We start from the raw sequence: 27,002 nt of genomic DNA on the forward strand, positions 1-27,002 counted from the left end.
CCCTACTCCTTTGAGCCACAGGCTCCACCCTGAGTCTTTCAAATTTTGTATATTGCCTATTTCCTGGAAATACAAACTACAGTTGTCAGTAGAAATTAAGTGGGAATGCAACCTCACTATGACTATCAGAGTAGGCAAATATTCACAGGGTGAAATTTTATTCTTGGAGAGCAATAATCAGGATGGTAGAGAAGAAGAAAATATACACTTCTAGTGGAGCAAGCCAGGAAAATGTCATCAGATGAAATTGTGAGATGTGATGAGTTAGTATTTTTTAATACATTTGGCTCTGTTTTAAAACAATCTGGTTTTTAAAAATTGTGTTCATCTGGATTGCCACATTAACATCTCTGGGATAAGCATACATTTATAAAAGTAAACATTTTGTTGTTTTTACTTCCTATTATTTTTAAATTGACACAGAATTGTATATATTTATAGGGTATAAAGTGATGTTTTGATACATGTATACAATGCACAATTATCAAATCAGGGTAATTAGCTTATCCATTATCTCAAACACTTACCTTTCTTTGTGTAGAAAACATTAAATATTTGCTCTTCTAGCTATAGTACAACCTCTGTAAGTTGACCACCCATGGGACTGTAAAAAACTGGTCCACATAAGGAACTAGGCCTACTGTACTGATATATATGTGTGGTTCATGTCCAATCTAGGAAAATTAGGTCAACTTAAGAAGATGGTCAATGTAGGGAGGTAATCAACTATGGAGGTTCTACTGAAAATATCCAGATCCTGATGGATTACATGTCTTTCTAATACTGTTTTTGACTATAGAGTCTTTATTTTAATCAGTTATAGAGTTGCACAAAATGTATAAGCTATTTAACATGCAGAGATGGGGCATCTATCCCTATCCTTTTACTAACCATAAGAAGCGAGTGACAAAATGGACTGGGAGAATGTGTATGTTTCTTTCAAAATTTGAGCATCCTAATGATTTTCCCTATGTGAAAAGTTTAATGAAAAAGTAGATTGATCTAACTTGGGATGTTTAAGTCCTTGGCAAGTATAAATTGTTTTAAAAAATAATAATAAGTCAAGTTCTTGAGTCATACTGAATGATTCACCCATGAATTCTTAAGAAGATTAATTTAAAACAGTTCCAAAGAAATAGTATCATTGCATGCCTACTCTCTTAAAAGACAGAGAACAACAGAAAGGGAAAGTTATTGCAGAAGAGAAAAAGTAAAGCACCAGGACAAAGCAGAACCTTCTTATCCTGGCTGGCCAATCAGAATTCAAGAGGCACCTGATGAGCCAGGTTCTCTCTGGGGAGGGTCTTCCTGGTCTGGTTCACATTCCTACTCCCCACCCCCAAAACACCTGCTTTATTTCTTATTGGATCCCTAAGTAAGAGGAATAGTGACTTACAGTGTTCAAATTTCAGGGAACCAAATGGCCTACATGCTCTAGGAGTGCAGCTTTCAAAAAACAAGAAAGCCACAGGGTTCAAGGTCATGGCCCTGTCCTCTACCACTTTTCTATAGCAAGTGTGGAAGAAAAGGTCCAGCCTCCTCTCTCATGGACTCTCTTCCACATTTTCCTCACTTAGCAGTTGCCCCTGAAATTATTACTGGAACTCTTGCCAAAGTTTACAAGAGAGCTGGGCTCATGTGAAGTACTGGAAATAGCATGCCTTTGCCCCGCTGCCTCTCTGGCTTCATTTTGCTAGGTATTGGATGGTATTTCAATGGTATCATAGCATCAAGATCCAGGATTCTGGTTTATCACAGGCCCCTTTTCTTTATCCTTCAGCTATTTAGTTGTTAATAGTTTAGAAAAGAAGATCATATTAGAATTATGCCATGCAATTTGGAAAGAAAGTTTTTCCCAAGTAACAGGAAAAAATTATTTTGCTTTGTGCCTCCTCCTTTTTCTAGATATCCCCTCTTGACTGCCTAGTGATAGGGCAGAGCTGAGGCAAGACAGTATTTGGGTATTCCTAGGTCCCTCTAGCATGACTGTCACTTCTATGTCAATCACCTAAAAACATATCTAAATTTCTTAAACAATGTAAGGATAACCTGGGAGATTTTGACTATTGACTAAAAAATGTAAGACCTAGAAGGTCAAAGCAATGTGAAAATCAAGAAGAAACCTCACAGATGTAAATGATAAAGTATGATACACAGCATACTCTGTGCTTAGAATTTTTCCTTTGTTTTCTTGTTCACTTTATATTTGAAAATTAATTTTCCCATTTCATTATATAGTCAAACAAACTCTTTATATACATATGACCATGTCCGTTTGAGCTTTTTAATGATCCACACCTACTGCTGTCTGTTTAGAGGGCACTTTCCGCTACAAATCTCAAAATGAAAATAACACTAATCATTTGGTCGCCACCCTTGTAGGTCAAGAGTAAGCTAGAGCAAGAACTAAAAAACTTCTAGCTGGTATTTGTGTATCTATTTCCCTTTCCCAAAGGATTTGCCATCACTCTCTTAGGAAAAAGCTCTAAAACCTCAAACCACATCAGATTACCAGGTCCTATACAGTTCAATGCCCTCCCTAAGCCCATCTCCTCTACTCTTAACCTTCTTATCTACAGCAAGAGACACAAGCACTGCCAAGAAAAATTCAACAAACTGGATCTCAAATACTGCCTGGAAGCATTTCCCCTAAAAAAGAAACACATGAAAGTCTTACAAAGGAAAATACTCTAAAAATGTATCTGAAAATCACAACCACTTTCAAAAGACAGTACACTTGGGGGAAAAAAATTGCTTTCATATAACAATCACTTCTAGGGTGTTAAGAGAATTATCCTCTTTTTCACACATACTTTCATTTGTCAATATTTCATGAAAGACTGGGAAAGACTAGGTACCCTCTGGTTATCACAGAAGCAGTGGGTCACCCTGTGCAAAGAACTGGGAATGATCCATTCAGAGATGCCCATGGCATTAGTACTAGCAAAGATAGTAGGAGAAGTTTTAAGGGACAAGGAATAGAAAATAGTTTTTCACTTCTCTTTTTAATAAAGAAGCAGGAATATATGTATCAGGGACAATTCATTGTACACCAGTATTTTTGTTTATTTTTTTATTGATTTTTTTTTTTTTTTTGAGACAGAGTCTCACTTTGTCACCCTCAGTAGAGTGCCGAGGCATTACAGCTCACAACAACTTCAAACTCTTGGGCTTATGCGATTCTCTTGCCTGAGCCTCCAGAGTAGCTGGGATTACAGCTGTATACCACTATTTTTGTGTGTGTTGGTTTGCTAGACGAAAATACAGAACACCCACTTTAATTGGAATTAAACAATTAATATTTAATATATGTGTCCCATGTCATATTTGTGACACACTTAAGCTAAAAAATCATTGTGCATGTGAAATTCAATTTAACTGGGTGTTCCATGCTTTATTTGTGAAGTCTGTAGCCCTATTTAATGTATCTTTCAAAAATTATCTGTTACATGCCATTGGCTCTCAATTTTTTATTCTCAGCTCAAACTTGTCCCTGAATTCCAGACCCATAAACCTAATTGCTTACTTGACATCTCCATTTCAGTGTCTAACAGGCATTTTAAACTCAACATATCCAAAACTGAGTTCCTGCTATCTGCCACCATCCCTTTCCTATCCCCAGACCAGCTTCTTCATCAGCCTGCCCTACCCCAGTTAAGGGTACATTCTTCCATCCCTTGGGTAAAAAATTTAGTGTCATCCTTAGCTCCTCACTTTTTCTCACACCTCAAAATCCTTTATTTTTGTATAAGTTTAGTAATTTAGAGGAAATCTCTATTTTATATTCCTGTAAGTTTAAGACTAGCTAACAGGTTTAGGCAGTGCAATGCAAGAAGTAAGTCACCAAGGGCTTCTGCACAGAGTTTCTCCTGGGCCACAGATGCCTTTTCCTTGGAAGCAGAGAGCCTCTTGGCATGTCAATTAACAAACAAATCACTGTGCTTAAAGAAGGGCAAAGGTGGCAGAAATCTTTTGCACTCATAGACTCAGTCAGCCCCAGGCTTTCGCTTTCACTTGCAGAGGTCCTGCTGAGAACCCTTACTGCGAACTGCTAACTGTTGTTGGGGTGGGAGGGAGATTCCCACTACCTGAAACCCCCACCCCCAACCTCCCTTTTCACTTTTAGAGTAAGAGCTTATAGCTTTCCAGACTCTCAGTAATGCTTTCTGGACCAAAAGACAATGTTCATGAACTTGAAAGAGAATCCAGTGTGTAAATCTACATAACATCCAAATCACGGCATCAAAGTGGAGCACTATAGGGCATTTTCTGCCAATCATTTGTTTAGTACACATGATAAATGTTGTGAGACCATGTTAGATTTTTTTATCAGACATCAAGGAATCTAGAACATAGACAATCAGAGCAACTCAGAGCTGCCTCATTTAAAAAAAAAAAATGTCCCGTCCAGACTAGTATATAGCTTTCCTAAGTTTCCACCAGCTATTGGGATGTGCAAAAAGGAACATGGGTCCCTTCTCTACTGTCAATGTATGACATCTCTAAGGTGACATTAAAAAACTGGATAGGAACAGCCAAAGCAAAAACGGTTTATTGACTTCTCATGTTTTCAGATATTTAAGATCCTAGGCCAACTGGAAGGTGGTGTTTTCTGCCATGGTGTTTCGCTATGTCATCATGTTGAAAACGACTTTTCATGTAACTTTCTGACAATAGCAAGTACCTGTTCATAAATGGCTAGTATGATTAACAATGGAATTTACAAAAATGACCAGGTCAAAAAATGGGTAACCATGTGAGAAACCCAACTTAAAAAATAATGAAAAACAAAACTTGAATCTGCACTGAATAATCAAAGATTTACAAAAAAATAAGAATAAATAATGCAAATACTAATAGACATTGCTTATGTGTGGCACAAAGAGGGTAAAAGTTTTTTAAGGAGCTTTAAAAATGCTTGCATTTAACATAGAAAAGTTTGTAGAAAATGTTAGACTTAACTCAATATGTCTCTACTATATAAACACATTACTCCATATCATGCATTTTTCTTAGACTTCAGAATTTAAGGCAACAATCAAATTCGTATGGAATTTTTTTTTTTTTCGCACATTTCAATGTCAAAATTTTCTATGCCTTTTCAAGGACATAATGAGGTATGTTTTCTCATGTTGCTATCCTCAGGGTCTCTGAAATTTTCTAAAGATAGTGTCACATAACAAAATATACCTTTTAAGCTAGATTTTAAAATAATTTAGTCTGTTAAAATATCTGCAGCTAAGAGTGGCACCCATGGCTCAAGGAGTAGGGCACCCACCGGCCCCATATGCCAGAGGTAGCAGGTTCAAACCCAGCCCTGGCCAAAAACTGCAACAACCAAAAAAAAAAAGTGTCTGCAGCCAAATTATCAGCTCCCCCAAATAAAAAGTGTTGTACAAAAAGCTTGCAGAAACATTTTCACAGGTGCCCAGTCAAAACTGTGATATCTGGAAGACTTTTTTTTTTTTTTGTAAATTCTGTTAAATTGTCAAGAGCACTTTCAGTATCCCAAATTAACAGAGTTAGACCTTCCCATAGTTGGCTTTCATCCCACTGATGAATTTACTAACTCCAAATGCAAATATTCAATTTTATCCCATCATCTTTCTTGAGAGTCGTGGGTAACTAAAAGATAACTAAAAGATAACTGGAATGCTTTAATCTTCAGAATTTATCAATTATTCCTTTTCCAATCATCATATTTCTTCTTGAATAATGGATTTGGTAATTCTCTCAGGCCATCTGAAATCTGTACATGACAGCAATCATACTATTCAAAACATTCTCTTGCACATGTCACTAAGAGGAAAACTACCCACCCTGAGTATAGCTATTAATGTCAAACAGATTGTCATCTTGGAAAACAAAACTGCATCAAAATTTAGCTTCGGACTAAGTACAACTCTACAGAAAAACACCAGGTTTTTATATGCAAATGTCTTCAACGTCTGATTGAAATGTTTAAAGAATGAGTTAGTTAAGGAATCTGCTCCTCCTCTACATAATCCAGGACGATGTAATGAAAATAGTTAAAGGGTTTTTAGTCCTAGCACATTATGATTTTTCCAAGGATACATGTGCCCCAGTTTCTAGAAAACAGTCTAAAGAAACGTTTGGTTTCTAGCTTAGGTCGAGGGCTCTATTTAGCCTATCAAGGCACAGACCTGTTATAAATGCTGGGACGCTTGCCAGAATTTTTTCTTCCCTAGAGTAAAGATCGTACCTCGAAAGCAATGTGCGTTGCAAACCACACAGATTTAAGCTCCCACTCTTGCCTCCCTATCTTGGCACCAGTGGCTTTTGGTGTATCCCTGGACTCTTAAAACTCAAAACTAAGTCGTCACCTCCCAACACCACGCCACCATCCTTGAGCAGCTCTTAGGGGCTCAGCAAAGAGAGTGCCCGAAGAGCACCTGCAGACCTCCCGGTCCCTGCAGGGTGAACTCCCTGGTGCCACCCATCTCCCAGCTGGGCGCGCACCCACAAACGCTCTCCTACTCTCTGCGCTGCAAACTGCCCACAAATTAGTCACCCATCTCACCCCTCCTACTTCTACCCCCCACGTCCCTGCCGCTTTACCCCGCCTCCTGGTGGCTTTGTCCCCAACACACCTGTCTACCCTATAGCTGCCAGACGTCAGGTGCCCACGCTGAGCCCTATCCCACGTCCCTTCGATTGGACTGGCGCTTCCCCTTCGCCCAGCAGGTCAGCCTGCTCAGATCGCCTGCTTTACCCGCTCCCGTGCCCACCCACGGACTGCCCCCAACTTCCACCCTCGCGGGCCCCGGGGAAAAATCACCCTCCGTACCTGCCGAGAGCTCGGCGGCCGCGGTGAGCAGCAGGAGAGCCTGGCGGAGCACGGAGCGGAGCGCCCGGGTCATGGCCACCAGGCGGCCACGCCGGGGCTGCAGGCCCCAGAGCGGAGCGCGGCAGCCGGGGCAGCACGGGTCGCTTCGAAGTTCCCGGGCCGCGAGAGGGGAGCGCAGCCTGACACCCTTTTGAAGTGTGCAGTTGGCTCTAGTCGGTGCGGGCGCCCCCCTCCCCTACCTCCCCCATCCCACGCCCCCTGCGGCTGGTGGTGCGCGGCGCTCCTGCCACTGGCCCCAGTGGCGGGCTGGGAGGGGGTGGGGGGCGACAGAGCCCGCCCCTGCCGCGCCTCCGCCCCCTGCGCCCTCCCGCGCCGCCCGGGCCTGGCACTGCGGGGCGAGCGGGCAAAGGCGGCCGGGCGTCTGGGCGCTGAGCTCGCCCAGAGCTGGGGAGAAGAGCGAGCGAGCGGTGGGGAGCAGTGCGGAGCCCCTAAGAAGAAATACTCCGGAAGGGGAGTCGGGACGGGAGGGACTTTGGGAAAACTTAAACCACGCAGTTCCTTCCTGGCGATCCGCTCTCTAGTCTCTCGCGGAAGATCCACCCTTCCAGCTCTCTTGATATTCTTTTATTGTCCAGTGTTCTTGAGTCTAATTAGACTTCGTCGCGAGTAACCCCCAGTATTCCCACACGCTTGTCCCACCACCGCACCGGGGTTATGTGCGCGTCTGTGGAAGGGCGCCCTCTCTGTCCGTCCCTGGAAATAACTAGTTGCCCGACTGCCTTCCGACGTGGGTATTTGGGCTTGACAAACTTTAACTTTTACCCAATGCCTTCTGGGGACCCTGCCTTCTGGGGACCCTGCCCTCTAAGAATGGCGACCAAAGCTGGACCATCTGCGCCAGGTGATGTGGCCGTCTACAATGTGTAATCCAGGTTGGTGGTAAAGGACCTGACCTACGGAAGGTCTCCCAGCAGCTACAATTTCAGAAATTGAAAAACTGTGTGGGGGGTGGGGGGGTGGGAGGGGGAGTGAGGCGATTTATATACATGGATTAAGGGGAAGGAAAGAATTGTTTAAAATAATATATTAGAAACTTGTTCGAGTATTGGTAAAATCCCTGACGGCTTACTATCAAATGGGTATGCTTCCCGTGCAGATAGTGACCAAAAATGTAAGAGCAATATTACCAATTAATGGAAATTAGTCTAAATTCAATTCATCTATGTAGCCTGTACAATAATTTGAATAGGATTATTTTAACCTGAACAACAAAAAAAGAACAACAAAATAACCCAGAAGACAATACTGGTGTTACTACTGCTGTTGGGGGGGGGTCCCTTGAAAAGTGACATTGTCATATAAATTAATTGCTTTGAAGTAAGAGATTACTTTCTTATTCACCTAGCTCAGCACTAAAATAATTAGCTGAGTGTTCTGAGTTCTGTGAAAGATCTATAGTGAAATGTTGTATATAATTGATTTTACAATTCCAAAGTGGGAGGGGGATCTTTCCCACCTCCACCTTGGATGAATCAAAATATTGGAAAGCATAAAACACTTTATTCTGTTTTTATCCTGATCTAAACAAACAAACAAATCAAAAACTGGAGATTTGGGACTAGTCTGAGCACTTCTGGACACTCACAAAACAGATGCTTACCAAAAAAAAAAAAAAAGAGGCAAGAAAATTCCAGGACACATAATAGTTTGACGGGCTTGGCTTGCTCATTATTAGTAACTGAACCCTACATTGTTATCTGCCATTGGATCATGAGGCTTGGAGCCTAAAAAGCAGGATTTCATGTGCTTTCTGGGGCAGGTTCTTCAAAAGTAAATGGATTTTTTACTTATTTCTTTACTTACTTTTTACTTATTTACTTTACTTACTTAATTCTCCTTATTTGCAGAACCATGACCAGGATGGAAAAGAGTAGTATACACCAGAGCACTCTTAAACCATTGGCATTACACTATCATCAGGTATTTACTCCCCACATATTTATTTTGTCTGGAAGCAACATATACTGCAGCTTGGAAGCTTCTTGTATTCTAAAAAAGCAAGATAACCCTAAGTCTGATACTGAATAATTTCAATATTTCAACATTTTTAAAAACAAACTCAGTGTTTTCCAGTGTCTAGTGGTGCATTGTCAGTCTGGTATCCATTGAGCTGCAGTGAATGCTGAGTACTCAAAATATGTCCTGATCCAATTCACATGTGCTGTAAAGAAAATACGTGCTAGATTTCAAAGACTTAGAATAAGAATCATTACTGATAATGTATTATCAATAATTTTATGTTGCTTACATGTTGAAATGATAGTATTTTAGACATATTGGGTTAAATAAAATGTATTATTAAAATTAATTTCTCCTATTCCTTTTTGCTTTTTAATGTGACTACTAGAAGTTTTTAAATAATAGATATAGCTCACATTATATGTCTATTGGATAGTACTATTGTAAAGAATCCTTGTCATATGGCAAGGATCCCTACCTTGTCTTAAGAATGGTATAAAAAAACAAGAGTTGTTAGGTGACTTGTCAGTCAATACATAGCCAGCCAATAAAGAAATCAGAATCATTTGAATTCTTGGAGCAGAATCTATGAACATCCTGAACACACCTGATCTTATCTGAATTCTGTATGCAGAGTTCCATGATACAGCAAAAAAGGTCACTATAACAAAAATCTAAGGACTTTATTTATAAGAGAATTTAAAGAAGGTCTTCAAATGCCATTTTCCCCCTCCTCTCCTGCGTGTTCCAATGTCAATACTATAAAAGCTTTGAAGTAAGGTGTTACCCACTCTCAGCATTTTGAATTCTATTAGCTGGAAAAGTATAGCCTTAGACAATAATAAATATTTCTAGTATGCTTTCATCTTTAATATCACCTTCATGGAAACCAAGAAAAGACCTTTATCCTTACAAATGTATCCCAACTTGACTGCAAACTAGTACAACCTTTCTGGAAGGAAGTATGGAGAAACCTCAAAGCACTCAAGCTAGACCTCCCATTTGATCCTGCAATCCCGTTACTGGGCATCTACCCAGAAGGAAAGAAATCCTTTTATCATAAGGACACTTGTACTAGACTGTTTATTGCAGCTCAATTTACCATCACCAAAATGTGGAAAGAGCCTAAATGCCCACCAACCCAGGAATGGATTAACAAGCTGTGGTATATGTATACCATGGAATACTATTCAGCCATTAAAAAAAATGGAGACTTTACATCCTTCGTATTAACCTGGATGGACGTGGAAGACATTATTCTTAGTAAAGCATCATAAGAATGGAGAAGCATGAATCCTATGTACTCAATTTTGATATGAGGACAATTAATGACAATTATGGTTATGGGGGGGGAAACAGAAAGAGGGAAGGAGGGAGGTGGGTGGGGCCTTGGTGTGTGTCACACTTTATGGGGGCAAGACATGATTGCAAGAGGGACTTTACCTAACAATTGCAATCAGTGTAACCTGGCTTATTGTACCCTCAATGAATCCCCAACAATAAAAAAAAAAAAATGTATCCCAACTTAAATTTTATTTACATACACTCAAACACACACCTATGGAAATTAATCCAATCTTAATCCAATGTCTTTTTAAATAAATTATTATTAAGAAAATACCCTTTGGAGCATATTTAGCACTCTTGTTATTTAACATAAACAATATAAATGCATCATTCAAGATGTGATATAACAAGTCTTTCTTTCAAATCTTATATATAACAGAAAAAAATTACATGCAAGATTTTTTTTTTATTTCACTAGAAAGAAATTTATGTGCGAATGTGTTTCTCAAGATTTAACATTCACCCCCACCCTTAATCATCTATTTGTACATATTCATTGCCATAGCAACATTACATCATCACTGTTAGATTCTTATAACCAAAGAATACAACAACAACAACTAGTTGAGGGGTTCATAACCCATTAGCAAAACAGACTATGTGAATAAATCTTATATAAGCAGGAGAAGCAGGTATAGAAACTTTAAATTGTAAAGATTTGATACATTTTCAGAACATTCCCCATTAAGGGAGATAAATGTGTATAATAACTAAACTTTGAAAAAGACTATCTGTTGGTTTTGGTTGTTTGGGATTTTTTCTCATGTAGGTTTCTTTCGTTATTACCCTTTCCAGACTCTCCAATGCCATGCATCTTAATTTCTCATTGCATCTTGGAACATGAATTTATCATGGAATGAGCATATGGTGAGGAGGCATGCTACAATAATTTGCTATGCACTATCAAGGTCTAATCTTTTCTCATTTTGCTGCATTTTTCCTTCTCCAAACTAACATTGCCCCTAAAAAAGTGTGTGGAATACTCATCTCCACTCATCTCATCTCATCTCTTAATCCCAGACAACTCTGCATTGGGAAACCTTAGTTTCTCTTCTAATCTTTTTTTTTTTTAATTATTAATTTCCATTCCATGATAATACTCGAGTTTTGGGATCTTTATTGAGATTTCATAATATGTATCCTCAATGTGTCTACCTTATTGGGACAGCTGAGGTTTCATAAAGATGAAAAATAATGACTCCTCTGTGAACATGGATAATGGGGAGATATCAGTTTCTTAGCTCAACTGCCACTGCTTACATTATATGTCTATTGGACAGTACTGTTGCAAAGAATACTTGTCAAATGTCAAGGCTCCTTAGCTTGTATTATATTTTCAGTACATTATCTGGTTTGTTTGTTTGTTTTCAGTTTTTGGCCAGGGCTGGGTTTGAACCCGCCACCTCCAGTATATGGGGCCGGCACCCTACTCCTTTGAGCCACAGGCACCGCCCTACATTATCTGTTTTCACAGCTTTCCAAGATGGCTATACTCATTCACTAATTGTCATATCTTTTTAATACTATTGATAGAGTCTTTTCATACAACTCAAATTTTGTCTGTTTTCCCTTCCACTGCCAGTGTCACAATGCTGGGTTGATTAGCTGCATTCAATACAGGCCCCTTAGTGTCAGGTCAGACCCTAAGTTCCAAGCAAGCAAGCTACCATGACTTGGATGATTTCCTTAGAATGGGCTCATAGTTACTCTCTACCAGAGTGAAGTCACAAGGAAGTAAGACAGTGTGAGATGACTCAATAAAAATCTATCCCTTCCTGGGAAAATAGCTCAAAAAAGACATAATTATGTAAGAAACCTAGACAAAAACAACATTAGGGTTCTGATAATCTTAACTCAAGTAAAAGACTACTTTAGAGCTGGTATGTCAAAGGTAATTACCACTAGCTAATTGTGGCTGTTAAGTACTTGAAATGTGACTAGTCTGATTCAATGTGTGTTGAAGGGTAAAATAGACAATGGATTTCAAAGATTTAATACCAAAAAAAGGAATTGCAAGTATTTCATTAATATTTTTTATATTAATTACATGTTGGAATGATATTTTTTAAAATACTGGGTTAAATAAAATATATTATTAAAATTAATTTCACCCTTTTACTTTCTAATATAGCTACAAAGATATTAGATTATATGTGTGGCTGTCATATTTCTACTGGGTAATGCTTCAACTAATGAATCCTTATCAGTTATTAAGGATCATTCTTTTCTGTGCTTGAACTGTAGCAGCAGCAAGACCTTTCTTCCAATCACATTGTTCCAATTCCAGTTATTTTTTACTTTTTCCCCTTCTTCAACAGTAACCTATATTCAGTCAATAATCAAGTTACATTTAGTTTTTCTTTTGTGTCATCCACTATCTTTCTAGCTGTTATTTTCATAGTCCAAGCTCCAGTAATTTCATAGTTGAATCATAATTATGAGCTAAATTGCATCTGTAACTTCATGCTATTCCTGTCTTAATGTATCTTCAAGGCCACCATCAGCACATCTTTCTGTTAGCTTGACTCTTAATACATTCTTCCCTGCCCTCAAATCTTTAGTGACAGAATCAAGGTGAAATTCTCCAACACACTTGTTCTCAAACTTTCTGATATCATGACCTTGTTACACTCTTCAAAATTTTAAGGACCCCAAAAAGCTTATGTTCAAATGGATTATGCTTATCAGTATTTACCATATTAAAAATTAAAGTTGGAAATTCTTAAAACACAGGGATATGCAAGGACATATATAACACTGGCCTAACATTGCCCCTCCTGTAGTCTCTGCAAAACTCCCGTGTACACTTGTATGAGACTAAGAGGGGAAAAGGCAAATAATATCTGTAGACCCCCCCAAAGGTGTCAGGCACCCCCAGGGGTAGCTGGGCCACACCTTGGGAATGCTACCAAGGAGCTATTTACATATAATCCTCCCACATGATCTCCCCCGTTCCTAGGACTGCAACTTTGATTTCTATTATGTGTTCTCCCAAATCTCTGTTGCCAGCCCTATTCTTGCTTCTGAAGTCCAAATCTGAGTATCCTACCATCATCTCCACCTAAATAGCTCCAAGAAGTCCAAGTGAATGTGCCAAGAAAGCCCTTCTCCCCAAACCTTCTCCTCCTCCTGACTCTCGTCTCACTGATTATCACCACACAAACAAGTCATCTTGCTTTTCCCTTCCCTTCCGTCCCTTCACACTACAGTTAATCAGTAGTTTCTATGGATTCTAATCTTTATAAAAATCTCCCAAATTTTTCACTTCTTTTCACCTCCCTTCCACCAGCCTATGTCAGAATGCCACTTACTTTTTCTTGAAATGTCAGAAAAGCCTCCCAACGGCTCTCCCTTTCTCAAGGTTCACTCCCCTCCCATCCACTCTATTCACATAAGCCAGAAGGATCTTGTTACAACACAAATGTGATCATATCTCTAAAAGGCATACAAGACATAATGCCGTATCTAACATCAACATTATTTATAATTTCACTTTTCTAAACCCCTATTTCCTTATCCATAAAATGAAGGTAATATTTGTAGCTCTTCCGGAGTGCTGTTAGGATTATATGGCCTACTTGGAAGTCCCGGGGAGTGTCTGGCTCATAATGAGTGACAATAAACTTTAGTGTGTTAGATTATAAGGGTGATTTTCATGATCTTAATGCCACTATTCCCCACTTTAAAAAACTTCTTATGGTTTTCCATTATCTTCAGGTTAAATTCCAGACCTCCTTCTTTGGCTTAAAGGTCCTAAAACATCCAGCCACTGCTCATCAGTCCAACATCGTTTAATTTTCCCACCCTTCTTTTGTATGCCTCCTCATCTCTGAGTAAGTGACCCATGTTTTCCTATTTGAACTTCCTGCCACACTCTCTTTCTCACAGCTGGATTCTCTTCATTCCATAGTTCTTGGCTTAGTGGTCATGAAAGGTCCGATTTGACATCTCCGAGGTCACTTACAACAATGTATTACAACTGCCTTGCTTCATTTGTCTGCCACTTTCGCCTACAAGCTTCCAGGGCAGGAACTTTGTCGTCTTCACTCTTCTAAGTTTGACGCCTGAAATCAGCTTGGCTCATAATAGACACTCAATAAACATGTGTTGAATGAATAAGTAGCATTGTAAACTTTCACCCATGTTTCTTTAAACCTACTTTTCCAAATACTTTTCCATCTTTCCCTTTACTCCCTCCACACCATCATTATATTTGTTCAATAAATGAGTAAGCTAAACGATAGCAGTATTTTTATAGCCAAAGAGTCATCCATTTTATAACTATATCGCCAAGCCTGAGACAGTAGCTTGAGTAAAGAAGTATAGAAAATGAAAGGGAATGCCGAAGCTAACAATGGATAAATCTTAAAAGTGATGAGACGTGATCAAAAGTATTCATTAGCTTGGAGGCTAAGTCGCCTAAGTAAAACAAACAAACAAAAACATACTTTACCTCTTTATCAGTTGAGGTTTTCAGTTGCAAACAAAAGAAACCTACTTTAATAAGCTGAAGAAAATATTGAATGTATTAAAGAATATGAGGTAGCTCCTATCTTCTCCAGAAAGGCCAAAGAAGCAGGCTTGGGAGTTATACAACTAAGGACAACATGTCATGTTCTGCCACAAACTTGGCTGCTGCCCCTCCCCTCCCTGAGGATGGATGGTGGCTGGTTCTGCCAACTCTCTAACAGCTACTATGGAAGACTGAATGTAGCTTTGTTCACCCTTGTTGTAGCTCAAAGGAGGCCTGGGAACTGAGTGTCAGGCTTTTACGGGGACACTCAGAAAGAGGTATGGATTCTTTTATTTATTTATTTATTTATTTTTATTTTATCATAACTGTATACAATGATATGATTATGGGGCATCATACACTCACTTCATAAACCATTTGACACATTTTTATCACAGTGGTTAACATAGCCTTTCCGGCGTTATCTCAGTTACTGTGCCAAAACATTTACATTCTACATTTACCAAGTTTCGCAAATACTCCTGTAATATGCACCACAGGTGTGATCCCACCGATTCCCCTCCCTCTACCCATCCCCCCCCTTTCCCACTTCCCCCTATTGTTAAGTTGTAGCTGGGTTATAGCTTTCATGTGAGAGTCCCAAATTAGTTTCATAGTAGGGCTGTGTACATTGGGTATTTTTTCTTCCATCCTTGGGATACTTTACTAAGAAGAATATGTTCCAGCTCCATCCATGTAAACATGAAAGAGGTAAAGTCTCCATCTTTCTTTTCTTAAAGTAGAAAATTCTCCCCAGGTAGGATAAATGTGCAAAGGTGCCATTAATCCAAAAGAAATTACAAGCTGGGATCCAAAGGCCCAAGAATGTAATCTGACTTTTCCAGAATTTAGGCAAAATAACTTGATTTTTCCAGAGTTAATAGAAACTGAGGCTTCAAACCTCTTAGACCCCTCTTTAGCCACAACTTTACTACATTTTATATTCTTTATCTGTAAAATGGGGGAAGTGTACCTCCAAGGTTTGTTTTATAAATGGGACGTTTTCAGACTATTAAAAAAATACAATGCATTACTGTGATTATTATCACAAAATGGGGATAATAATATTTTCCATGCATAAAACCTTTGAAAATGAGATAAGATTATGGGGAAGTCTTTTTGTTTATTTTTTTTGTTTGTTTTTTTAAATTTTTTTATTGTTAAATCATAGCTGTGTACATTAGTGCAATCGCCTGTACCCACTCTAAGATGCACCATAGATGTGGCCCCACCCATTACCCTCCCTCCACCAAAACCTCCCCCCTCCCTTCCCCTTCCTTGGCCCTTTCCCCATAGTCTTGTGCTATAGTTGGGTTATAGTCTTCAGGTGAAAGCTAAAATTTAGCTTCATAGTAGGGCTGAGTACATTGGATACTTTTTCTTCCATTCCCGAGATACTTTGCTAAGAAGAATATGTTCCAGCTCCATCCATGTAAACATGAAAGAGGTAAAGTCTCCATCTTTCTTTAAGGCTGCATAGTATTCCATGGTATACATGTACCACAATTTGCTAGTCCATTCATGGGTCGATGGGCACTTGGGCTTCTTCCATGACTTAGCAATTACGAATTGGGCTGCAATAAACATTCTAGTACAGATGTCTTTGTTATATTGTGACTTTTGGTCTTCTGAGTATAAACCTAGTAAAGGAATTATAGGATCAAATGGCAGGTCTATTCTTAGGTCTCTAAGTATTCTCCAAACATCCTTCCAGAAGGAACATATTAGTGGGCATTCCCACCAGCAGTGTAGAAGTGTGCCCTTTCCTCCACAGCCACGCCAACATTTCTGGTTTTGGAATTTTATTACGTGGGCTACTCTTACTGTGGTTAGGTGATATCTCAAAGTAGTTTTGATTTGCATTTCTCTGATGATTAAGGATGATGATCTTTTTTTCATGTGTTTGTAGATCTTGCGTCAGTCTTCTTTAGAGAAGTTTCTCTTCAAGTCCCTTGCCCACCCTGAGATGGGGTCATGTGTTCTTTTCTTGTTAATACGTTTGAGTTCTCTGTGGATTCTGGTTATTAGACCTTTATCAGAGGTATAACCTGCAAATATGTTCTCCCATTCTGAGGGCTGCCTGCTTGCTTTACTTACTATCTTGTTGGCTGTGCAGAAGCTTTTTAGTTTGATCAGGTCCCAGTAGTGTATTTTTGATATTGCTTCAATTGCCTGGGGAGTCCTCCTCATAAAATATTCACCCCGGCCGATTCCTTCAAGAGTTTTCCCTGCACTTTCTTCAAGTATTTTTATAGTTTCATGTCTTAAGTTTAAATCTTTTATCCAGTGAGAGTCTATCTTAGTTAATGGTAAAAGGTATGGGTCCAGTTTCAATCTTCTACAGGTTGCCAGCCAGTTTACCCAGCACCATTTGTTAAATAGGGAATCTTTTCCCCACTGAATGTTTTTAATTGGCTTGTCAAAGATCAAATAACGGTAAGTAGCTGGATCCCTCTCTTGATTCTCTATTCTGTTCCAGACATCTACTTCTCTGTTTTTGTGCCAGTACCATGCTGTTTTGATCACTATGGATTTATAGTACAGTCTCAGGTCTGGTAGCATGATTCCTCCTGCTTTGTTTTTATTGCTCAGTAATGTTTTGGCTATTTGAGGTTTTTTCTGATTCCATATAAAATGAACTATTTTTTTTTTCAAGATCTTTAAAGTATGACAATGGAGCTTTAATAGGAATTGCATTAAAATTATATATTGCTTTGGGCAGTATGGACATTTTAACAATGTTGATTCTTCCCAGCCATGAGCATGGTATGTTTTTCCATCTGTTAACATCTTTGGCTATTTCTTTTCTTAGAGTTTCATAGTTCTCTTTGTAGAGATCTTTCACGCCCTTTGTTAGGTATACTCCCAAATATTTCATCTTCTTTGGCACTACTATGAAAGGAATAGAGTTCTTGACTGTTTGTTTGGCTTGGTTATTGTTGGTATATATAAAGGCTACAGATTTATGGGTGTTCATTTTGTAGCCTGAGACATTGCTATATTCCTTGATCACTTCTAAAAGTTTTGTAGTAGAATCCCTAGTGTTTTCCAGATACGATCATATCATCTGCGAAGAGTGAAAGTTTGATCTCTTCTGACCCTAGGTGGATACCCTTGATCGCCTTTTCTTCCCTAATTGCAATGGCTAAAACTTCCAGTACAATGTTAAAGAGCAATGGAGACAATGGGCAACCTTGCCTGGTTCCTGATCTAAGTGGAAATGATTTCAATTTAACTCTATTCAATACGATATTGGCTGTGGGTTTGCTGTAGATGGCCTCTATTAGTTTAAGAAATGTCCCTTCTATACCAATTTTCTTACATGCTCTGATCATGAAGGGATGCTGGATATTATCAAAAGCTTTTTCTGCATCAATTGAAAGAATCATATGGTCTTTATTTTTAAGTTTGTTTATGTGTTGAATTACATTTATAGATTTACGTATATTGAACCAGCCTTGAGACCCTGGGATAAATCCGACTTGGTCATGGTGTATAATTTTTTTTGATGTGTTGTTGGATTGGGGAAGTCTTTTTGAATTAAAAAAAAAAAAAGGAAAAATACAAGGAATAGATTCTTAATTACTGACATGAAGAAAAAAGTGTAGAATATTAAACATAAGTAAAATTTACAAATCTTTGGTGATGTGGTTGTTAAGAATCTTTTAAAAAGGACTAGATTTTTGTTTTCGTTTTCTGCTATGATGACAAATGAACTTTATGTACTGGCAGTGTTGCTTGCCATGAGTGACCTGTTTCCAAATGAAAGGAACCACATGATTGGGTTTGTTCCCTTATTTTTGCCTATGTTTTTCTCTACAGTTTTCAAAACAAAATTTAAAAAATGAAAAAGGTTACACACGTGGAATAGCAGAAAAAGAAACTGGAAAGAAAAGAACAATGATAGAAATCTCTACTGCCTGAGGCTCCAAAGGTACAAATTTGAGAGTGATGAGAAAGATGCTAGGAGATTGCAATAAAATCCAAACTCAATCTTTTTGGATTGTGCACGTGACCCAGTAGCTTTTCCCTTTCTCTGCCAAGTAGGGTACTTGCCTATTAATAAGGGCCCCAAACTGTGTCTCTACTCTTAGAAATACATAATCGATCATTATTGAACTACTAATTTCTTAGATGACTCCTGTATTACAATTATTGACTATTGTATATAGAAAACTATGTCATTTTGGAAGATGGGGTGTTATTTCCTTGGTGCTCCTCTTATCCTTATCTATGGTGTAGAGATGAAGGGTACACTGATACCTCTAGTCATAAATTCTCTGAGAATCAAGTTCATCTGAAGAAAGTGCTGTGGGTAACGTCACCCAATACTTGGTCCATCATTCAAAGCCAAGTTGGTCATAGCTTACCATTCCCTTCCTCTTAGCTATGCAGGCCCAAAGGACTTGCAACAGGCCTGTTGGCCCACATCCAGTTGAAAGAAACTATGCCTCACCCCAAGCAAAACAAATAAATAAACCTAGCTTATCTTTGCTATCTCCAGCCTCTAATTTCCAACCCAGTTGCTCCTTTCTCCCACACAATGGCCTCCTACTCTCCCACCCATTCCTCCTATTCAAACAAGAGAGATTATGAAACCATATCGTTATTGGTTGATCAGTTATATTTCAGAATAAACAAGATTCTATTGTGCAATTACTATAGCCAGGTATTTGTACATTATGCTTATAAGCTTGTTTTAAAGAAAGAACATTTATTTTTGAAGAACTTTCAGGAAACAGCAATCTCATAAAGGAGAAATTTGAGGGCTATAGCAAAACTTGAAACCTCACTTTTAAGAAGATCCTGAAGGTATTCCTAAAGGTAATCTGCTTTCATGAAGTTTAATATCATCCAACGTATCTATTGAGAGGTCATTGACCTATGGAAAGAGGTAGATAGAAAGATTCTCAATAATCTGTTCTGCCACTACCACATGGGGCCAGAGTGGGAACATGAGGGACCACAAGTAGAAGAAAACGTTCACCCTCTAAAGCTCCCACTCAAATGTGGAACACAACTGTTCTCTAAATTCTCAGTACTAGAGTTGACATGGCATTGGAACATTTAAACAAACTCCACTTAAAGCTCAGAGATAATAAAGCGGGAAATAAAATCAGAAGAGAACACATAACCAGGCAATAAGGTTCATAAAACCCAATTTACTCACATTCTATCTTTTCTTTTCCTACCGAAGCATTTCCTCCCTGAGGGACAGGCTCATTTCCCTGTGGCTCATGCTGCCAAAGCCATCCCTAGCATGCGGAGAGGCTGATTCCAGATAGCAGCGGGCATTCATTCCCCTCTTGCCTTTCTAAAACCCACCTTCTAAAGGTTCATTCTTTTTCAAAAATCCAATATCCAGCTCTTCCAAATGAGACCCTTCCCTCTCCTCCCCCCAATATTTGTGGCCTTCCCACTTCACAGGAGAACCATGATAGGATACAAAGAAAAAAGCACCAAAGGAGTCACAGGTATAGACATTCACCCTGACCCCTCCCACCTCCCACTGTATAAGAAGGGACCCAATTCATTGCAGAGTCAGATTTCTGTCTTTGTAGATGACTGATGGTGAAATCTGTAATCAAAAGCACAGAAGATGTGTTTCCCCTGAAGAGAGTGGCCTATCCCATTACCCCACTGTAGTTGTCTATTAACAGACCAAGCCCAGAAAATAAGGTAGGAGCAGAGATGTGGACAACCAGTTGCTTTTCTGCATCTTGAAGTTCCCGAAACATATCATGTATATCACAGACACATCTGGAAAGCTCTATGTCCTTAGGAAAAATGAAGTGGAGAATGAGAATTTTCCATATTTTTTCATAAACCTCAGAGATCAAAGTATCTGCCAGCTCATGGCATAGAAACAGACAGAAAACTTGCTATTTTCTATCTTGATTTAAGACTATTTCCACAAAGCCCCACATTCTTATGTAAGTTGTAAGTTTGGGGGGCCATTAATAGATCTTTAGAGTGTATCAAAGCATCATGGCTAATATCTTTCTTTTTTCACTTATTTCATAAATGAAGAAATATAATTACATGATGAGAATAGTTTCTTGACACATGGGTCAAACAGATCTGGATCCCAGCATCCTCATTTGTTAACAAAATGTGGATAAATCGACAAAATTTTTCAGAAGGATTTGTTGAATATCTACCACATGGAAGGTGGTATCATAGCCCTATGATACAGAAGGAAACAAATTTGGTCCTGGTATTTCAAGAGAATGGGCTTATTTTAACAAAACCATTGAATTATTGCCATTTCTATCATGTGACAGCTGTATAATCATCGTTAATTTATGCTTGGGATCTCTTTCCATTTCCATGAATTCACACTGGGATATTGTGAGAATTACATAAGTGTTGGTAATCTTTGAATTATTTAAAGACCTTGTGCATTTTAAGTATTCCGTGAACGTAAACACTTACCCTTTTCTGTCCTAGTTCTTACTAATATTTGTGCTTAGAATTAATTTTATCAAATTAAATAGGATTAGTTAGAAAATTAATTTTTAATAATTTTCATAAGGTAAAATTATGTAACTATAATAGAACTTCTGTAAGTTGACCAACTAAGGAACTGTAACAAATTAGTCAATGTACAGAGATGGTCAACATAAGGAACTTCCATATGGTACATGTCTAGTCTATGAAAATTAGGTTAAGGAAATGGTCAATGTAAGGAGGTGGTCAACTATGGAGGTTCTAGTGTATTTACAGTAGGATTTTCTAACTCAGTCAGATGGCTCATCATTTATTACTTAACTCATTTATTAATTCCTTCAAAAACCTACTGTGTGGAATGTAACACGCCGGACACTGGGTATATAGTGTGAAAAAGAAAGTTGTATCTACTATCCATGGAATTTATGTCCAACAAAAGAGAAAAATTTTAAACAAGCAGTTACATGATTTATTAACTTATAACAAGTATAAACAAAAGGCAATGCAGGATACTATAAAAACCATAATGGGTGAATCTGTCGGAGGTGGCAAGAAGATTTTTCTTAGGAGATGAGTATTGAGCAGATTTTGAGAATAAATTAGAAATTAGGCATCAGATGTATATATATATGTCTGTACCTGTAAACGACTCAGGGAAAGAATGCAGTTGAATAAGGCCAATGTGGTAAGATATGGAAAGTTCTAAAGATGAGTCTGAAGAAATATTCGATCACACTGAGGATTTGAGTCTTATTTTTTTTTTTTTTATTTCAGGTTAATATGAGGGCACATACAATTAAGTTACATTATTTGCATTTGTAAGATGAAGTCCAAAGTCTGAGATCCTTTATCCAGGAAGTGTGCCATATAACCCTACACTCAATAGGTGGGAACTATCAAGCCCCCTCTCCCACTTCTTGAATTTAATTGTGTGTTGTTGTTTTCATTTTTGTTTTTTTTTGTTTTTTTTTAGTAACGAGAGGTCACTGAGAAATTTCTAGCAAAGGAATAATATGTTGAAATGTTGAAAATGTCACCTTAGCTTCTAGTGTTGAGAGTGGGCTGAGGCTAGGCAAGAGTGAAATCTAGGGCACGAGATGGGAGGATTACGCAGTCATCTGGATTAAAAAAAGATATTGGCAGGAACAAGCAGGGGTGATGGGAAAAATAGAATTGTGTTGAGGGAGGAGGAGACAGGAAAGGACTGGAATGATTCAAGGTATCTCCCTGGGGTTCTGATGTCTATGCAGGGTGGACAGAGATACCATTCACTCAGAGGGGGTACACCGAGAAAAGTCAGGTTGGATGTGTAGAATTCCATTTCAGACCATAGGTGTGAAATGGCTGTGGGATTCCCAAGTGGAATTGAGGGGTCTGTATAGACACATAGGTTTAGGACTCAAAGGATTGGTCTTAGCTGGAAATTTGAGCCATTTCTTATGTGGGGAGTAATTAAAGACAAGACAGTGGGTAAGATTTTCTGGGTAAATGTTTTTAGATCAGACATCCAGTGAAACTGTCTTGAGGTGCTCCCTGATTTTTAATACTCTCCAGCAAAGCTCACCATTGGTTCAACCTAACTTAAAACATTTTCAAGGCTCATACTATATGGCACCAAGGCTTGAACTCTTAATTAATTTCTTACTATAACCACTTTGAGAAAATCCAAAGTTCTTCCTTAGAAAACTGTTGCCTCTACATGTAGATACCACTATATTGACTAGTGCCTGTGCTTATCTGTTGATCTTTTGAATGGGATAGACTTTAAATTCATGTTCTCAAGTGTACACAACTAAAAAAGAACTTTGTCCCTTCAAACCTGAGGTTTAACCCATAGGACTTTCATTCTATTCACAACACAAAATTGCCATAAAACAGCCACTTCCTAGAAAATTCAATTATGAATGAAAAATCATTTTTGACTGGGGAAAGTAGTAGGGGAGGAAGGAAGAAAGAGTCCTCTATTAGTTAAAAATCAGCAAGAAAAGTAGTTGTCATTGAAGGCTTTTGTGTTATTTCAGAGTGCTATATTTGCCATAACCAGGAATCATTTCCTTGTATTTGAAAGTTCAGATACTAAAGAACACATTTGTACAAGATTTCAAAGCTCTGCTTCTTTTGAAGAATGAGTGGTAGAAGAGGGAGAAGGAGAAAAAAGTTAAATTTTTAATTTACATTCCTCTTTGTTCCACAAAGAATTTGAGATGCCTTACCAAGAATACATGGAATGAAATATATGTATATATATTCAGAACAGAGAAAAATACAAATTGGAGTACATGGCTATGACTGAGGGGGAAGTTAAAATGCAAATAATGTAGACCAAAGACTCCTACATAGGTACTAAAGTTGGATTGCAGATTTGAGTCTGAAATTTTGGCTTTTGAGTAAAGAGAAACACCATTATATTTTTTATTCTACATAAGGAAAATATTTTCTTTCATCTAAAAGTAGTTTATTAATTGGAATTTTACTTCAAAGACACTGAAAGAAATATTAGAAAATACTCAAAAATGTTCCTGAAGTAAATGAGGGCATAGATTGTGTACAGCATCTTCTGGTGGTGTTTCTCAACTCCAGATGGAAACTCAGTTCCAAAACAATAACAGTAACTCCTGTGAGGTGACAGGAGCAGAAGGAAGATCATCTGTGTGACCCTGGGATATGACAGCCTAACCTGATGCAGCGCTGAATCCTGGCTAATCCCCTGCTGTTTTAGGTGGGTCTTCCTAGGGAATCTTATGAAAGCTGTGGACCCTCAGGAAAACAAACATTGTGTGCACACACACACACAGCATGTAAATTCAGATGATTCACAAATCCTTTAGAGCTCAGGTTGAAGTATGAGACGTCAAGTTGACTATTAAAAAATTACAGGTAAAAACAAAAATTACAGGTAGTATAAGGGAGTCTTTAAGAGCACATGCTCTGGCATCAAACAGACTCAGTTTGATTAATGGCTCAGCCACTTGGTAGCTATAGAGATTTAAGCAAACTACTTAACTTCCCTAAGCCTCGGTTTTTTCATTTACAAAATAGCGTCAATAATATTGGCTATATAGGATAGAGGTGAGGATTGAATGAGGGAATGCAGATGAAGGGCTTAGCACAATGTCTTTAACAGTCTAAGAACTTAAGAGTAGCTACTAGTTATTATTAGCTTAATTAACCAAAACTATTGTTACTGGCTATTAGTTATGCTGTTTTCATCTCCTGACATGACCAAAAACATTAGAGAAGGGGTGATCGATCCACAAAATATCATGTGTATATGTAAATGGAAACTACTTTTCTAGGAAGAATATGGGTAGTCTGTATCTGACTCTCAATGATCAAAAATTGTGAAGACCCACTGGAAGGACACGAGTGTGAGTGGGCTCTGTCCTCTGTGAAGGCATCGACTTGCAGCCTCTACTCCCCACTCTAAATTATGGGAGGATATTCATGAGTTCAGGGAATGTGGTATTTATCCTAAATGTTGTTTCTCAAAGAAACAATAGTGGCCTCACAGGTTGTTAAATGCCACTAAGCTTTAATTGATCTGATTCCATGCTGGACACGCACTGTTGACTTTAATGCTCCTAACTTTCCCCAGTAGGTCCTTAGTCAGGTCCAAGATGTAGTCACACTGGAAGAGATGGCATATCTTCCAGGAAAGTTACTGACCTATGCAAAATTACTTTAAAATCCCTGCCAAAGGCTTGGCATCCGTAGCACAGTGGCTACGGCGCCAGCCATACACACCGAGGCTGGTGGGTTCGAACCCAGCCCAGGCCAGCTGATGAACAATGACAACTGCACCAAAAAAATAGCCAGGTGTTGTGGTGGGCACCTGTAGTCCAGCTACTTGGGAGGCTGAGGCAAAAGAATCACTTAAGCCCAAGAGTTTGAGGTTGCTGTGAGCTACGACGCTACAGCACTCTACCAAGGGTGACATAGTGAGACTGTCTCAAAAAAGAAAAAGAAAAAGAAAAGAAAAAGTAATATCCCTGCCAAAATGCTACAAAATGCTAGCAATCATCACTGCTTCCTGGTTTTTGTCCACTATTTCTTTCCTTTATTCCCTGAGTTATTTTACTCTCATGCCTCTACTCTCCTTTCTTTGCCTAACCCAGACTCCCCATTTTTGTCCCTTTTCAAGGAGGCATTTACAGTAAGAATATTCTTTTTTGACCAACGCAAAATCTACAAACACATGAAAAAAAGCTCATCATCCTTAATCATCAGAGAAATGCAAATCAAAACTACTCTGAGATATCACCTAACCCCAGTAAGAGTAGCCCACATAACAAAATCCCAAAACCAGAGATGTTGGCGTGAATGTGGAAAAAAGGGCACACTTCTACACTGCTGGTGGGAATGCACACTAATACGTTCCTTCTGGAAGGATGTTTGGAGAATACTTAGAGACCTAAGAATAGACCTGCCATTCGATCCTATAATTCCTTTACTAGGTTTATACTCAGAAGACCAAAAGTCACAATATAACAAAGACATCTGTACCAGAATGTTTATTGCAGCCCAATTCATAATTGCTAAGTCATGGAAGAAGCCCAAGTGCCCATTGACCCACGAATGGACTAACAAATTGTGGTACATGTATACCATGGAATACTATGCAGCCTTAAAGAAAGATGGAGACTTTACCTCTTTCATGTTTACATGGATGGAGCTGGAACATATTCTTCTTAGCAAAGTATCTCGGGAATGGAAGAAAAAGTATCCAATGTACTCAGCCCTACTATGAAGCTAAATTTTAGCTTTCACCTGAAGACTATAACCCAACTATAGCACAAGACTATGGGGAAAGGGCCAAGGAAGGGGAAGGGAGGGGGGAGGTTTTGGTGGAGGGAGGGGAATGGGTGGGGCCACATCTATGGTGCATCTTAGAATGGGTGCAGGCGATTGCACTAATGTACACAGCTATAATTTAACAATAAAAAAAAAACTGGAAAAAAAAGAATATTCTTTTTTGTTGAGCAAACATAAAAAGACTAAATCTTCACATTTTTGCTCTTCACAGAGTCCACTGCATCATGCTGAAATATAGTTTTCACTTGTTACTGGACATGTGGTAGGGTTTCTTTTATTCTTTTCCCAGCTCAGAACATTTGGAGCTCTCATAAGAGTCTTCTTCCATATAACCAAGAATTTACTGAATTGACATGAAAATGTAAAAGCTTTAGGAATTGGAAAACTCCCCAAAGCCTTGCAAAATTAGGTTTAGAATAAAGATGAGACTTGGGGACCTAGGGTCAGTCAGCTCTGTTTCCTGAAATTTTGTTTTGCTAATATATTTCTATATTATACGGTTCAAATAAAAGCCATCTCCAAATCATGCCATTGCTATTTTCTCTTTATTTTAGTACCATAATTTCTGTTTTCAACTTTGGGCATAACTTTACCATGACCTTCTTGGCTCAATTTTTGTATTAGTATTTGGTTAATACCCTCATTGCAAACAAATCAGGTCCTTTATGAGTACCTACAAAAAAAGAATAAATACTACGCATGCTACATACTTGGGGTATGCTCCTACACTGTCATGCATTATTTCATTTTATCTTTTCCAAGTCTTGTGAGGACAGATACTCTTCCCTTTTCTCAAGTAATATACACTAAGATTAGAAGGCTGAGTTGACTTGCCTTTGCTCAGTGAGTATACTTTCCATTTTTAACTCAAGTTTGTCTCCCTCTAACACCCTTGCTTCACTGACTAATCAGGAAGGATCCAATTAATTTCATCAGAAACAACAAAGGAACTTTATAAAAGTATGTATTTTTGAGTCCTTGAAACTTCCAGTTCAGTAAATCTGGGTAGAACCTAGAAACCTTGGAAGGACTCAATTAATGGTATCTATTGTT

General features: G+C 38.5%; 1 protein-coding gene and 1 long non-coding RNA gene across 7 annotated transcripts in view; one reads left to right on the plus strand and one right to left on the minus strand.

The window, feature by feature from the left end:
• The window catches only part of ACVR1C (activin A receptor type 1C), a 95,968-nt gene extending 88,745 nt beyond the window's left edge, over positions 1–7,223 (minus strand). For both annotated transcript variants that reach the window (XM_053597725.1, XM_053597724.1), the window contains exon 1: positions 6,809–7,223. In XM_053597725.1, coding sequence (XP_053453700.1) covers positions 6,809–6,881 — 73 coding nt within the window. In that variant the 5' untranslated portion in view covers positions 6,882–7,223. The remainder of the gene's footprint in view (positions 1–6,808) is intronic.
• The window catches only part of LOC128590372 (uncharacterized), a 46,696-nt gene continuing 26,859 nt past the window's right edge, over positions 7,166–27,002 (plus strand). For 3 of the 5 annotated variants that reach the window (XR_008381263.1, XR_008381262.1, XR_008381261.1), the window contains exons 1-3: positions 7,166–7,275; positions 8,716–8,788; positions 10,970–11,041. This is a non-coding gene — a long non-coding RNA (uncharacterized LOC128590372). Of the gene's footprint in view, positions 7,276–8,715; positions 8,789–10,969; positions 11,042–13,891; positions 14,358–18,509; positions 18,622–27,002 lie in introns of those variants that run through there. The other 2 variants (XR_008381264.1, XR_008381265.1) reach the window with 2 other exon arrangements.

This window comes from Nycticebus coucang, chromosome 7, assembly GCF_027406575.1.
Source record: "Nycticebus coucang isolate mNycCou1 chromosome 7, mNycCou1.pri, whole genome shotgun sequence".
Classification (NCBI taxonomy): Eukaryota; Metazoa; Chordata; class Mammalia; order Primates; family Lorisidae; genus Nycticebus; species Nycticebus coucang.